The sequence below is a fragment of the Perna viridis genome, chromosome 13, assembly GCF_037379345.1.
Source record: "Perna viridis isolate PV_CMFRI_1.1 ecotype Kerala chromosome 13, ASM3737934v1, whole genome shotgun sequence".
Taxonomy (NCBI): domain Eukaryota; kingdom Metazoa; phylum Mollusca; class Bivalvia; order Mytilida; family Mytilidae; genus Perna; species Perna viridis.
The window spans coordinates 418,283-433,474 of NC_142457.1; the positions used below are offsets into that span (position 1 = coordinate 418,283).

The window sequence follows — 15,192 nt, forward strand, 5'->3', positions numbered from 1 at the left end:
TCTTCCTTTGGAGGACACAAGGAAATAAACAATTTGTTTTAACTTGAGATAGTTGATGGACATGCCTGACATGCTTGAGTAGGGTTTGGGTAGAATAAAAATTCTCCTGGAGGAAGTATACATTTGGCATGCATAAAGAACATAAAAAGGCAAAAGAGTCTATAGTCCATAGAATGTTATTCTCAACAGTGTTTTTTATAAACAATTGGATTCTAAACTGATAACAGATTTAGGAAATTTTTAATAAAATCTTGAGTTATATTCTTGTATTGATATTTCATTATCTGCAGGGATTTAGCCAGGATTTTCAACCCATTAGTCACTTTTGCATAAGACTAAATCTCAATACTGTTTTTTCTTTTCGCGTGGCAAATTTATCAGCATGCATGTATATACATATACTTATAACAACTATATTATAAATAGTAACATGTTTATTTCTATGTCAGCACTGATATATAAATAACAGATAATTCATATTAATAAAAAATATATAACAACATACAGTTTCTACATTAGCAACTATTCATGAATAAAAAATGCAAAAAAATACTTTGTTACTGTGTCATTCATATCATGTGTGTAAAAATCTGAAAATTATATACAACAGCTACTATTGTTGGCATGTGTCTAAGAATGTAAAGCACTGTTTACTTGATCAGTAATGCATAAACCTCCTGTTCTTAGCCATGCACCACAAAGTGAATGCCCTCTTAAAATCACTGAAAAGTCACTCCTTGCTCAAATTCTGGCTTCTTGGATTTGGTCTGGACTGCCCGTTTATGATCAGCAGTGTTGATATGCTGCTGTATATTATCTTTTAGGAATGCGTTGCTTCCGATAGAAAATGTATTGGTAAGTCCAGCATCTTGGCAGTCACAGCAGTACATCGCCCCATCTTTGTAGTATATGCATGGAAATAACTTTGACCACTCTGGTTTAAATTTTGACTTTAATAGTCGATCACTGCGACTCTTTGTAGTAGTTGACTTATTTTTAGTCTTTTGACCTTTAGGTACGTTGTCATGTGACGACGTACTAAAATAGTTCGTAATGGCGGTCATAGTTGTGATTTCGAAAAATCCAAACATCTTTCCATTGTAAATACATACAATGACATTTTGAGTACTTTGAGAACGTGTCACAGCGCTCAACAAACAAATCATTACCGTTAATTAATTTGTTTGTCGGGATAATTAGCCTCAACCAGGTGATCAAGCAAGGTGTGATCAAAGGTGATGCAATCAAAACATTGGTCATGATTGTTTATTGTAAAACCCTAATTGGCTTGGGAATAAAGTTGTCAATTATGGGGTCATGGGAACATCAGAGGCTTTTTTACCGATATTTTTTTTGGGGGAGCGAAATATCAAATGACGTATCGTGCACGAGAAAAATTCGCCCCTTTCGAAAATCATTCGTCAATGGCGAAAATGGCGGGCGCTAGCTAAATCACTGATTATCTGTAATCAGTTTTGTTCCCTATCAATTTTGGATATTTATGTAAATATTTTAAAGATGTTATGCAAGAGTAGTACATTTTGAATAAAATTTACCGAAATTCAGCTTGGTTTGAAAGAGTAGTGTTTTAGATATGATATGTTTTAAGAGGAATGGTAGAATGACTAAAAAAATGAAGAAAGAAGAAATTGTTTTTCATATACATACATTTTTACAGTTTGTCAATACCTGATAGTCCACTGAGGGAAAAACATGAAAATACACCACGAAGAAGACTGGATACAAACCCAACGTAAGTACTTACGCATAAGAAAAGTTATAGGGCATATGCTGACGTGTACATAAAGTTCTCCCTTCTTCCCAAGGTTGACTTACAATGTATCTAAATTCATGAAAATTGTTTTCAGTACCGTCATGACTGGATCTAACTAGATAAAAGTTAAAAAAATATATAATTTTTCAAGAAAGGACAAAACACTTATTACCAATATTTCCTATTAATCTAGAAAACCTAGATATGATATCCTAACCATAAGTTTTGCTACTACATTTGTATAGATTACTATTTTTACAGGGGATTTTGGATTACCCCATCCCCCCTTTTCACCTTGGTCAACATTATAGTACATACATTTACTACCCAGAGGTTTTAGTTAAAGATCTTATTTTTATCACTTTACTTCAGATTTAAGTTCAGGCCATCCAGAGTGTTACAAGACTTTGATGAAGATCCTGATAAAACTTCAACACAGCATACCAGTACTCCTTTTAAAAAACTCAAAGAAGACCCTGAAATAGTAAGAATTGTGATTTTGTGATATACCAGAACACAATGTCAGAGAAAAGCCTTTAAGAAAAGATTTAAATAAAACCATAAGATGAAGATGCAAAAATTCTTACAGTTAAAGTAGATAGGTTGCACAAAGAGGTATTACCTGTTAAAAATAAATACCTCATCCAATGAGTGGGTGGTATATTGGAATCATCTTGGTCATCCATTGGTGCATTAAACTGTATGTCTGTTAACATGTCCCTCCAAATTTCATCTCAATTATTTCAAATCAGAATGGATTGAGTTCAAATTTTGTATGTGGGCATACATTCAAAGTGATTCATTAGCCATTGGATATCAATTTTCTGTAAAAGTGAGGGTATACCTAGCACAACAATGTATGCTTACCACAAAGTGAGGGTATACCTAGCACAGCAATGCATGCTTACCACAAAGTGAGGGTACACTTAGCACAACAATGCATGCTTACCACAAAGTGAGGGTACACCTAGCACAACAATGTATGCTTACCACAAAGTGAGGGTACACCTAGCACAACAATGTATGCTTACCACAAAGTGAGGGTACACTTAGCACAACAATGTATGCTTACCACAAAGTGAGGGTACACCTAGCACAACAATGTATGCTTACCACAAAGTGAGGGTATACCTAGGACAACAATCCATGCTTACCACAAAGAATGTAAATACATGCTTCATTTGTTTTGGTTGAAATATTCCTTATTGTTAAACAGTTGGATTTTTTTAGACCACATACATGAAGATGGTTGTCTTTTTTTAGACAATGCTTATTTGAAGATGGATGTCTTTTAAGGGCTGTTCCAGTAAAACATATGAGGGATAGAGGGGTGCTTTTATTCTTTGTATAAGAGTGGGTGTTCAGGTTTCTAGACAAAATATAATGTTTAAAACAAAACATCAATAGAACTCACCTAATGAAAAGTACCTTCCCCGGCTACCTCACATCTTTAAATGGAATCTTTAAAAGTGTAATTTGCTTTTTTCAACCAAATTTAGGTTCTATCTAGATAACTGAAGTGATTGGTTTAATAAACTAGTAGTGGGTAGAGTGGATTGAAGCCCTAGACCACCTGTGGGACCATTTACCCATGAGGTTAGGGCCCTAAGCTAATACTAGCTTCTTGATAAACCAGTAGTATTAGACCCAAGGCTGGTAAAATACTGATGGGTGTGAAAATATTCTAACTGGCTAGCAATATTTAAAAAAATCTCCCACATATTGATTGAACCCATGTATCAAAAAGTTTATTGTAAAGACAACCGTTCTGATTATTATTATTGTAGATAACAGACAGAAAAATGACCTTGGATGATGACAATGATGACCCTGAGCTAGCAAAAGCTCTGGAACTTAGTCTGAAGGAAGCAAATGACAGAGCACAGGTAATTATAGTTCTGAAGGAAACTAATGATAGAGGGTGGGACACAGAGTTCTGATGGAAGTTAATGATAGTGGGTGGGGTACTCTAGTTCTGACAGAAGTTAATGATAGAGGGTGAGGTGCTCTAGTTCTGATGGAAGTTAATGATAGAGGTTGGGGTACTCTAGTTCTGATGGAAACTAATGACATAGGGTTAGGATACTCCATTTCTGATGGAAGCTAATGATAGAGGGTGGGATACTATAGTTCTGATGGAAGCTAATGATAGAGAACTGTTGTCAGAATTTTGTGTGAGAAGTAGACTGCCCCATCAATCTTGAAGACTGATGGGGTACTGTAGTTCTCACACAAGTATTGTTACTTTACAATCCATTAATTATATACATTATTTTGAATACTGTAGAGGACACTTCCTTCAAATTTCAATTCATTCTTAAATTTTAGACAGTCTCAAATGTTTTTTTTATTGAATTTAACATGTGAAAATCGGGTTATAGTAAGATGAATGTTGGACAGGCTGGGAAATTTTTTTGTAACACTTTTCACAGCGACTACTTATCACAGCCTCTTGATTTTTGGTATCCAGCATCAGGAAGTGGCCTCACAATGTTGGATCGGATTTCAGGCCTGTTGGATATCTACTTCCAATTAAATGAAATTTAGGCTATTTCTGTTGGATCCAACATTGTAGGACCAATTCCTGATGCTGGATACCAAATATCTAGAAAAGCAGAGGACGCTTTTATCGGTGCACCTGGTCCATGCTCTCAGTTTTTAGTGTAGTTTGAGTTGCTCATTTACTTATGGTGCTTTGTACATATTATTATGGTTATGTTATGTTCTTTGTTGTGTATGTCTGGTCTTTGTCCATGGATTACATTCTTTTGATTTCTGATAGAATTTTGGTTCCCTTGATTACTCTGACTCTTTTTTCTACATTTTCAAGGTGACAGTAGGACTTTCAAGGTCAAAGGCCATGATCTTTGTTCTTTTGCCAAGTATTCTTACCTGAAATAACTGTAACCTGATAAGTAACTATTTCTATTTTTTTTAACCAGAGAATGCTTAAGAAGTGTTGAAAAATGATATGATTTTATGTTCTATACCATTTTGTGGTCTCTTTCCTTTAAAAATAATCACTCATTGTTTACATGTGTAAAAGGTTTTGATCGATAGGCCACAAAACTGTACAATTAAATTCTCTAATGCAGCATTTCTTAGTGTCTTCACACAAAATGCAGGAATGATTGTGTCAGCAGTCTGTCTGTCCATCCATCCATTTTTTTAACAATTTTCATGTAAATTGCCTTAGTGAATATGGTTAGTATTGCTTTTGTTGTCATCTGAACATTGTTTCTGTTCTTTTAACCAGTTTAGTAGAAGGAAATAATCAGGTATTAGTTTGGGGATGTATGAAATATTGTACGTGCAATAACTTGAAAAGTGTTTGGCAGATTTTTTTACATTTCAATATATTGTGTCTTGTGACAAAATGAAAGTAGAGTTCCCTTTTTACAAATATTGCTTTAGTTGCTTCAGTTTGGCGACAATATTTGTTAAAAAAAAATCCAGTTTGCCATCAATTTGACAATGTCTTTTTTTTTGGTCATATTTAGACTTATAAGAGTCTTACTCTTCATTAGAAGTTGAAGTAGTCATTAAATATTATTGTATCGGTAACTTAAATTGAATTTTCACTAAATTTTCAGGGTTTTTATGATGAAGTAGATGGATGTGCTCCTGACAATGATTTCAGTAAAGTTTTAGAGATGAGTCGGCAGGAATCAGACATTAGGAATGATGATCATGGTAAGATATATGTACAAGACCATAGAATTTAAGAATACAAACAGACCAAGGAGGAGGAGCATTTGTGGAACTATTCTTTTATAATATTGATGATTTATTAATGGAGTATGTTTGCAAAATATCAAGTCAGCCTCCAAAACTAGAGTGTTTCTTATAAATTTTAAAGTTGCCTCAGCTTTCCATGCATGTGTTGCTCTAAAACTAAAGATGAAAGTTAAGCAAAATTAAAAAATTCTCAGGCTTAAGCCCTCAGGCTGATATCGAGATTTAGTTGATGTTTAACAAGGGCATTTTGAAAAAAAAACATGTATTAATCTATAATTTTATTTAGGGTATGAAAAAAATATTGGCATAATGACTGAAGAAGAACAAATTGAATTAGCACTGAAACGAAGCATGATGGAGTTTGAACTCATGCAAAACTCATTTCAATCAGGAGATGGTCCCAAGGACAACCAAATGGCATGTCATACAGTTACCAATGCCTACAATTCAGAGGATATCCGAAGAGAATGTAGTTCTGCTGTTGCTAAGGGTTTGTTTGTGGACCAAGAAGAAAAAACTTCAAAATATTTTAAAAATGAACAAGGAAATAAATTAAAACAAAGTGAAAGTGAAAGTAAATGTCAAGGGCCTTTATTTAAAACAAATTTTTCCCCAGTCAAGCACTGTGAAAATAGAACAACTTTTCATGAATTATCAGAGGATAATTACTTCCACTCGGATGAGAGAACAAGAAATAATGGTTCTACTACAAAGGAGGAAAAATTAAAAGACAATCTTAATGGTGTAGATGGATGTGTTAATGACTTTGTTGATTCAAATGTTAATGATTCTGTTAATTCTGTTAATGAAATCAAATCTGATGATGAAGTTATGATAATCTCAGATGGTAGTGTTGACAATGAAAGTGATAGACAAATGCCTGAAAAATCAAACAATTTAGCATCAGACATTTTAGATGCTGCTAGCAATGATGTATGTAGTATTAAACCCAAATATTCTAATTATAATGCTGCAGAAAAACCCAAACTTTCTACTGACCTAGAGAATATATTTATGGTTGATGAAATGACAGCTGATGATGTTAGACCAATACGGACGGTCAGACACAAAATAGAGGATGATAGCTCAGGAATTAGTGAGAAAAAACCTGATATTGTAGATCTATTCTGCACAGAGGACGATGGTAATACATGTATTTATGACCATTTATAAATTAATGTAACTTTAGGTGCTAACTGTTTTAACTGCTCTGCATTTACATGTAGAACTATAGTGTTTTTGATATTGTGGTTTTGTCGTTTCAGAAAAAGCCATTTAAAATAAATGTTGTTCTCAGCAGGACAAGAAATATTTCATTAAGAATCAGGTTCCATGTTAACATTGTAATGTTTTATATTTTCTGATTAATCAGTTTTAAGCAGTCTACTTTGGCTAGGCCAATAAAATGAAATGATTTTTAGTTTACAAAGAGTCCAGATGCCTTTAAATTGCTTTGAAGGGACATGTTAATTGGGGTCTAAATTTCATCAGACTTATTTTTAATACTCATTCCAGATTTCTTGATGGACCAGTGGGACAAAGAGAATTACAACCCAGATAAAGATCAGGATGAGACTCTTCCTAGAATAGATAATGAGGTTTGTCATTTTACCATTCCATATAAGATTCAGACTCTGCCATATAGGGTGCAAAAAAAAACTGACTGACCAAACAATGGTTTTTTGGGGGTCTGTATACTCTATATTTTACATCAGTATAGTCAATTTTTTTTATAAAGACAGAGTGTATTTTTGGAGAAAACTATATGTTCATTGTTCTCTTAAATCCTCAAAGAACAAATATTCTGGTATGTGTTAACATCATTTCAATCTATAAAGTTGTTTAACGAAAGTGCAATTACATGTTGACGAAAGAAGACTGGTGTGGTCTTGAATTACTAGAAGAAATAATTTGTTTTTGACATACATGTGTCACCTCCAGATACTTATGAAGACTTATAAAAATGAACTATCAACCAGTAACAAGATGCTGTGAAAATTAAACAACATTGAGAAATAAGTATCATAAACCGCATTTTAGTCACAAATGTTACAAGGTTACTATTTTTAGATTCATTGCATAGCCAAATCAGAAGTGGTCCTTGTAACCAATTTATGCTGATTAGGATGTGTATTTGATTAGAACTAGTACCACTTTCTTTTACCTCTGTCCTTCATTAAACCAGTGCATCCTGATTTATCATCACTGAACCACTGTGTGGTTTTTAATGAAACTGATTCCAATTGACATATTGACCTTTACCCTGTATTATACCAGTGTGTCCTGCTTTATCATCTGGTAGTCTGTAGGGTGCAATCTTTATAATTAAGTGGGACACATTGAATAGAAATGCATAAATCAATTTAGTTTAAAAAAGAATATGGATATAAAAAAATAACCACAAATACACCCACTTATAACCTAAATAAAAAAGTAGAAACTATCAAAAGTCACCAAAAGGTCTTCACCAATTGTAAACACACAATTAAGTTTTGGAAGGCTACGACTACTAAAGTAATTAAATTCAATGGTAACAGAACTATGACACTTCTTCGAAAAAAAAAGAAAGAAAAGGAAATTAACAACACAAAGACACATTATTGACACATCTCCTCACTCAAGTTATTTTATGTTGTTTGTATAAACAAGAAGTCATCATTAGAGGTACATACCTTAATGTGATAGTTGTTTCTTATTAATTACAGAAAGGAGATCTACCATATTCCTACAGACTAGTCAGTATAGTTAACCATATCGGCAGCTCTTCCGTTGTTGGTAAGTATTCTTTGTTTAGGTTGTGTTCAGGAATAGCCCTGTCCAACTTTCATTGACCGCTACTCTGTTTCCACATCTTTTTAAGCCCAAATCCTAACTGATGAATGATTTTTTTATGAAATTAAATGGAAGGAAGTGTATTGCAAACCATTTTATGATGAAAATTTTTAGCTCTCCTGGCTGAAGGCCATGTAAGCTATTGCCTTCACTTGGCATCCATAGCCGTCATCAAAGATTTTTCAGAACTCTTCTCCTACACTACTTGACTAATTTGAACCAAACTTTTTTTATTTGTTTATATCATAGTAAGGATTTTACATATCCCTGTACATTACCACCTGACAAGGGTATTCAGGGAAATGTAGAGGAAGATCAATATAAACAAAAAGAACAAAGATTACAATGTACACTGACCTAATAATTTTATAACAATCTGTATAAATTTATCCAAAGTAGGTATAACAAAAAAAATGGACTATCATACATACAATCAATTCACATATCAAGTTTGATAGTATTGTTTGGCATTTACATTTTTATATGATCTATGAAAGAATAATAAAACATTATATGTTCAATTGGAATATGGTAAAAAAATTACTTAAAAATGACATTGAGAGGGGCCCAGAATCTCATGATTAATAAGTTTACCATTTTTAATTACTATCTTATATTCAAAGGATTCATATTGCTCAAATTTGTACTGAATTCCAATAACATTTGGTAAAGTTTCATTTGATTAACATATATAAATACACTTTTTTGCTTGAAGAACAATAAATATAGCAAAAGTGATGCCTTGATATGATCAAGGTCAACTTTATTAGGAGTACAATTTACAAAAATTAACTTTATCTCATTATGAAAGCATTTCCAGAACTGATGAGTCACTCTTCAACTATGAAATAAATATTCTACTGTTTCCTCATCAGTTTTACAGAAGATGCATAATTTGGAATCCTTAAGTTTTGTTTTATACAAAAAAAACTATTTGTGGGGATAATTCTATGTAAAAATATACAGTTGTATGGTAGGAATCTTTACATGTTTTTTTTTTCACAATAACAAAATATTCAGACCAATCAACAATTTCTAAACATTCTTCACATTTCAAAATTTTTTGTAAAGGTAAATTCAAAATCTTATTGATTAAATTATTGTACACAAATTTAGGTTTGTAACATTCCATTAATTTCTGTACAAATTTGTCTGTAGCTAATACAGTACTATTAAAGTATTACTGACTGTCTTATTGTTTTTGCTTTTTTCTTCTTCTGAACCTAAGATGTCCGGACGATTACTTTTTTTTCAAAATGGCTGCCAAAATCAGCAAAATTTCACCATTGTATGATTTCAATGAAAATTGATATCTAGGGTAAACGTGACATTCTGAATTCAATGGCAGCTTTAGATTTTGTCAGAAAACTGCCATTTTTTTTTCAAAATGGCCACCAAATTTGGCAAAATGTCAACATTGTTTGATGTCAATGAAACTGATTTCTTAGATAAACATTACGTTCCAAATTCAATGGCAGCTTCAGAATTAGACTGAACCCAACCATTTGCCAGTTTTGGCAACTTTTTGTATTTTGCTTGCAAGCACAGTTTTACTTGTTATATTTTTGATTTTTTAGGAATATTTACAAGTTGACTAATGTCATAAAAAGTTGGCTGATCCAAAATTTGTTGCATTTGGGCAAAAGTGTGGAAATCCCTTGACTGCTTGTCTTTTAACTTGTCTTTTTGCAGATAAATCAATCACTCTCCTCCAAAGAGTTTTAACAATTTTAAAAGAATTTTTCTGCCAACCACCCTCTATGTTGGAAAGAAATCACTTTATCCAGCTAAGCTTCAAATATAAGGTGAATCATTCGTAATCCTCCCAGGTTTATATCACCAAGAAGAGTGCTACATTTTATTTTGTTTATCATTCCATATGAAGCTATAGAACATCAGGATTATCTCCCTTGCCCTTTTAAATCACCTTGCCGAAGGCCATGCGAGCTACTGCCATCACTTGGCATCCGTCGTCATCATTAACAAATTTTCAAAACTCCTCTCCTCTGACACTACTTGACCAATTGGAACCAAACTTGGTATGAATGTTTTGTGGGGATTTTTGATCCATTGAAAAACATGACCGGCGTTACTAAAAATAGAACATAGGGGTCAGACAGTAGTTTTGTCACATTTATCTCCAAAACCTTAGATTTAGCCAAATTCTGATATGGGATAAAATTGTTCAGCATGATGCATCTATCTGTGGTCAAATTTTCCTTTTAATCCAATCCGTTCAGCCATGTTTGAGTTACTGCCCATTTTCAACATATTTTGCTGTTTTTAGTGATATTTCTTAAAAAAATCTTCTTCTCTGACACTACTTGACCAACTGGGACCAAACTTGAGACGAATGTTTCTACGGGTATCCTGCATAGAACTTTTGTGGGGATTTTTGATCTGTCAAAAAACATTTGTTGTTACTAAAAATAGAACATAGGGGTCAGACAGTATTTTTTCACATATATCTCCAAAACAGTTAGGTTTAGCCAAATTCTTTCAATAGTTATAATAATCCTTATTATTAGGACTACAAATGTCTTCAGGGATGAAAGTTGTTCGATGACTCCTTGTAAGAGTTATTGGCCCTTGAAAGGGGTAAAAATGATGTTTTTTAAACGGTTTTCAGCCAATTTCTTTAGAATGATGATAGATAGATAAAAACTTTCAATTGCTGAAATGATCCTTATGAAAAGTCCTACCAAAGTCTTCTTGAGACAAAATTGTTGGACAACTTGTTAAATTAATTGCCCTTGAAAGGCAAAAATCAACTAGGTGAGCGATTCAGGCTCCTTGGAACCTCTTGTTTCACTAAGGTTTGGTAAAGCATTTAACAATTGTACTTATGTAGGAAGTGCAAGGGACTTTACAACAGTAATCTCGCCCAACAGTGTCATTTTGCTATGCTGCAAACTTTGAATCAAGCTTGGTATGAACGTTCCTTAGTGTATCCTGCATATAGGACTGAAGTGGGGATTTTTGATTTGTCGAAAAACTGTTAAACATGGCTGTCTTTACTAAAAATAGAACATAGGGGTCAGACAGTAGGTTTTTGATTATATCTCCTAAACTATTAAGTTTAGCCGAATTCTGACATGCAGGAAAGTATTAAGCATGATGAGGTCTATCTGTGGTCTAATCTTCATTTTAATCTGTTTAGCCATGTTGGAGTTGTTGTAATTTTTTATGCTTTTCCCCAATTTTTAATGGTTTTTTTTTGATCTTCTTCTCTGACACTAGATCAATTGGAACCAAACTTGGTATGGTTATTCCCTAGGGTATTCTGCATAGATTGGTTGTGGGAATTTTTGATCTGCCAAAAACATGGCCACTGTTACTTGAAATAGAACAAGGGGGTTAGTTATTTTAATATATATCTCCACAACCATTAGGATTAGCCAAATCTTTCATTTCTGAAATGGTCCTTATTATAAGGCTTACAAACGTTTGCATAAAATTTGGATCAAAGTTATCGGATGACTCCATGTAAAGGAGAAAGGTGAAAAATGATGTTTTTTTTTTTTTACAGTTTCAGCCAATATCTTGAAAACAATGATAGTTAATAAATGAAACTTTTGATTTCTTTAATGAACCTTATGATAAGGCCTACATAAGTTTACAAGGATCAAAGTTGTTGGAAGACTCCTTGTTGGAGTTACTGCCCTTGAATGAAAAGACGAATGAATGTTTTAATCAGTATTCAGCCATTATCTTGAAAACTATAATAGAAAGAAATTTTCATTGATGAATTGATCCTTATGATATTTTCTTCAAGTGTCTCTTTGAGTATAAATTGTTGGCTAGCTTTTGTTAGAGTTATTGCCATCAAAAAGCACAAATTAGGTGAGTGATTCTGGCTCCCAGGAGCCTGTTGTTCATTAACTCTTTTGGGCTTACTTATTTGTTTGCCATGAATGAAAGGGACAAGTTAATAATTCAAAGAAATGCTTTATTAAAATTATTTTTTTAGGACATTATGTCAGTGATGTCTATGACATAAAGAAAGCCAGTTGGTTCAGCTGTGATGACTCACATGTTGCCAAGGCAACAGAAGCAGATGTAAGATCAAAAAGGGAGAGAACTGGTTATATATTCTTCTATTTACACAAGTGAGTTCGTAAATAGCTCTTCACTCAATAAGATCATTTATAAAAAACATCTACAATTTTAACTGATTGCAGAAATAATTATGTTCAAAGTTAAACTTTATCTTCTGAACATTGAATTTGTTAAATATCTTTAGAGAAAACATATCATCCATTGTGGTTGAGCTCAATAAAAGAAATTTTAATTGTTTTTTCTTACATTGGCCATTTTTTCAAGAATACCAGTACTGTAGTTTTTTTTAAAACTTACTTTGTGTTTATATACATAAGATAGTTATTTGATGGTGACTCAGGTGCAGATATGTTTTGCTGGGATGGTTTTTTTCACTTTTAGCAGAATTCTGGATTTTACCGTTACTATTCTTTTTTTTAACATTTATTTCTGATTTTACCAATATCCAGTTTGTTTGATGACCTCATAAAACCATCCCGTGTTTTGGTATTCATTGTGTTTTTATTTGGTAATTTTTACAAATTATTTTGAAATTCAAGGATTAACACCAAGATTGTGATACACTACCTCAAAAAATATTGTCAACATATAATGTATGTTTTACCTAATGATTCTCTATCATTTGTTTTTTTTAACAGAGATATTTTTGATGACCTCAGAGATCATTATGTTTTGCATTCAAAGAAACAGAAAAATGCTACAGTTGCATCATGACAGATTGGAGAAAATGTTCAAGAAAATATCAAAGAAAATTGTACATACATTGTTTATGAAAATATTCTAGATTCATTATGTGCCAATAAAATATGTATACAATACATGTACATTGTGTTTTAAAGTATTATTCCAAATAGATGAATTTCCTTTCTCTTAAAAAAAGTAAATTATCTTGTGATATGACTTAAGTAGGTCTTCAGCTTTTGAAAATATTCAGATTATTATTTTCTTATAAAAATGAACCAATGAAATAACAAACACTTTTTGATATAAAGCCATTTGGCCATGAACATTATCATAAATAGCCTTTGTATAAACAAATTGGTTATGAAAAAAGAGTAAATTTGTGTGTTTGTGCATCATTTTGACAAACTTTGGAGCCAAAAATTAAGGTTCAGTTTTGTAAAGATTCTTAATACTGTAAGCAAAGAAAGTTGTTACTGTGAAAATCTTGCTTTGCTCATCATTTAAATTTATTAGCTCACCTGGCTTGAAAAGGCCAAATTAGATTTTCTTGCCACTTTGCATTCGTTGTCGACAATTGTTAACTGTTTTTTCTTTAACAATATTCTCTTCTGAAACCACTGATCAGAATTTGATAAAACTTAATGACAATCATCCTTGGCATGTATACTTCCAAAATTGTATCATTATAGTCCCTTGTCAAAAAACATCATGGCTTTTACTTAAAATAGAACATATGAGGTATCACCATATATTTTTATGTTTATTTAAAAAAAACGTAACAGATAGAAGAAACCTGAGACATCATATGCTCTTTGGCTCGAAGAGGTCAATCTTCCCAGACAACTTCTAGATAATTGATTTACTAATCTTCGAAATATTGCCCATTTTTGCTAATTTTACCCTTTTTTGCCAGTTTTTGCCTATTATTTAGAAAATGAAAGCAGATTGATGATTAAAGTAAATTGATAAAATTTTCAGTATTTCATTATCTATGATTGATGCAAATTTCAGAAAAACCTGTTAACACTTCTTGGAATTATGAACCCAGAAAGTGTCATTTTGACCATTTTCCTTGTTTTTGCCTTTTGTTAACAAAACAGTAGCATATTGGTAATTAATGTAAACTTTAAAAAATGAATTTGTAAAAGTATGTAAGGATCCTTGAATGGTGCAAATTTCGGAAATATATTGTTAATTGCATTGTATCCATCTGCACCATGAAAATTGGTTTGTTCAATGGGTCATAGTTTTCCATTCCTCTTTTTTTTCTACCATGGACTTCACTATTTATGAGCAACTCTGCGGGTGTTTCTAGAAAAGCAGAGGATGCTTCCCCTACTGGTACACCTGGTCCATGCTCCCAGTTTTTGGTGGAGTTTGAGTTGCTCATTTACTTTTGTTATTTTGTATGCATTATTTTGGTTATTTTATGCTCTTTGTTGTGTGTGTCAGTTTTCCATGTCTGGGCTGGAATCTTAGTTCTCTTGGTTGCTCTCTAATGATTTTTTGCACTTTTACCATGTTGTGTAGTTTACAGAAGTAGAATGATAATTAATATTAATTGTTCAGTGTTGTGAAAAATATCTGTGCAGATTTGATCAGAGGTGTTTGACCATTTTTAGCTCACCTTGTCATAGGCCATGTGAGCTATTGCCATCACTTAGGTTTATCGTCGTCGTTGTTGTCGTTAACAATTTTCACCTCTGACACTACTTGACCAATTAGAACTAAATTTATTACTAAAAAAACCTTTAGATTTAGCCAAATTCTTTCAATTGCTAAAATGATTATTATCATAAAGCCCACACAAGGCTCCAAGGGATCAAAGTTGTCTGACGACTCCATGTAAGAGTTATTGCCTTGAGAGGTGAAAAATAATATTTTTTAACCGTTTTCAGCCAATATCTTGAAAACTATGATAGATAGAATGAAACTTTCAGTTGCTGAAATGATCGTTATGTTAAGGCCTACAAACGTTTTTGGTGGATCAAAGTTTTGGGACGAATTCTTGTTATAGTTATTGCTCTTGAAAGGCAAAAAATTACGCCTTTTTGAAAGGAAAAAAAATAACCAGGTGAGTGATCCAGGCTCCTGAAAGCCCCTTG

The 15,192-nt window shown here is 32.7% G+C and overlaps 1 protein-coding gene across 2 annotated transcripts in view; it reads left to right on the forward strand.

The window, feature by feature from the left end:
* LOC148599142 (ubiquitin carboxyl-terminal hydrolase 37-like) overlaps positions 1-13,221 on the forward strand; it is a 29,120-nt gene extending 15,899 nt beyond the window's left edge. For both annotated transcript variants that reach the window (XM_088557869.1, XM_088557867.1), the window contains exons 14-22: positions 1,679-1,753; positions 2,147-2,258; positions 3,562-3,660; positions 5,368-5,467; positions 5,799-6,656; positions 7,028-7,110; positions 8,218-8,287; positions 12,315-12,453; positions 13,042-13,221. In XM_088557869.1, the coding sequence (XP_088413995.1) occupies positions 1,679-1,753; positions 2,147-2,258; positions 3,562-3,660; positions 5,368-5,467; positions 5,799-6,656; positions 7,028-7,110; positions 8,218-8,287; positions 12,315-12,453; positions 13,042-13,117 (1,612 nt within the window). In that variant the 3' untranslated portion in view covers positions 13,118-13,221. The remainder of the gene's footprint in view (positions 1-1,678; positions 1,754-2,146; positions 2,259-3,561; positions 3,661-5,367; positions 5,468-5,798; positions 6,657-7,027; positions 7,111-8,217; positions 8,288-12,314; positions 12,454-13,041) is intronic.
* Positions 13,222-15,192: the final 1,971 nt, after the last annotated feature.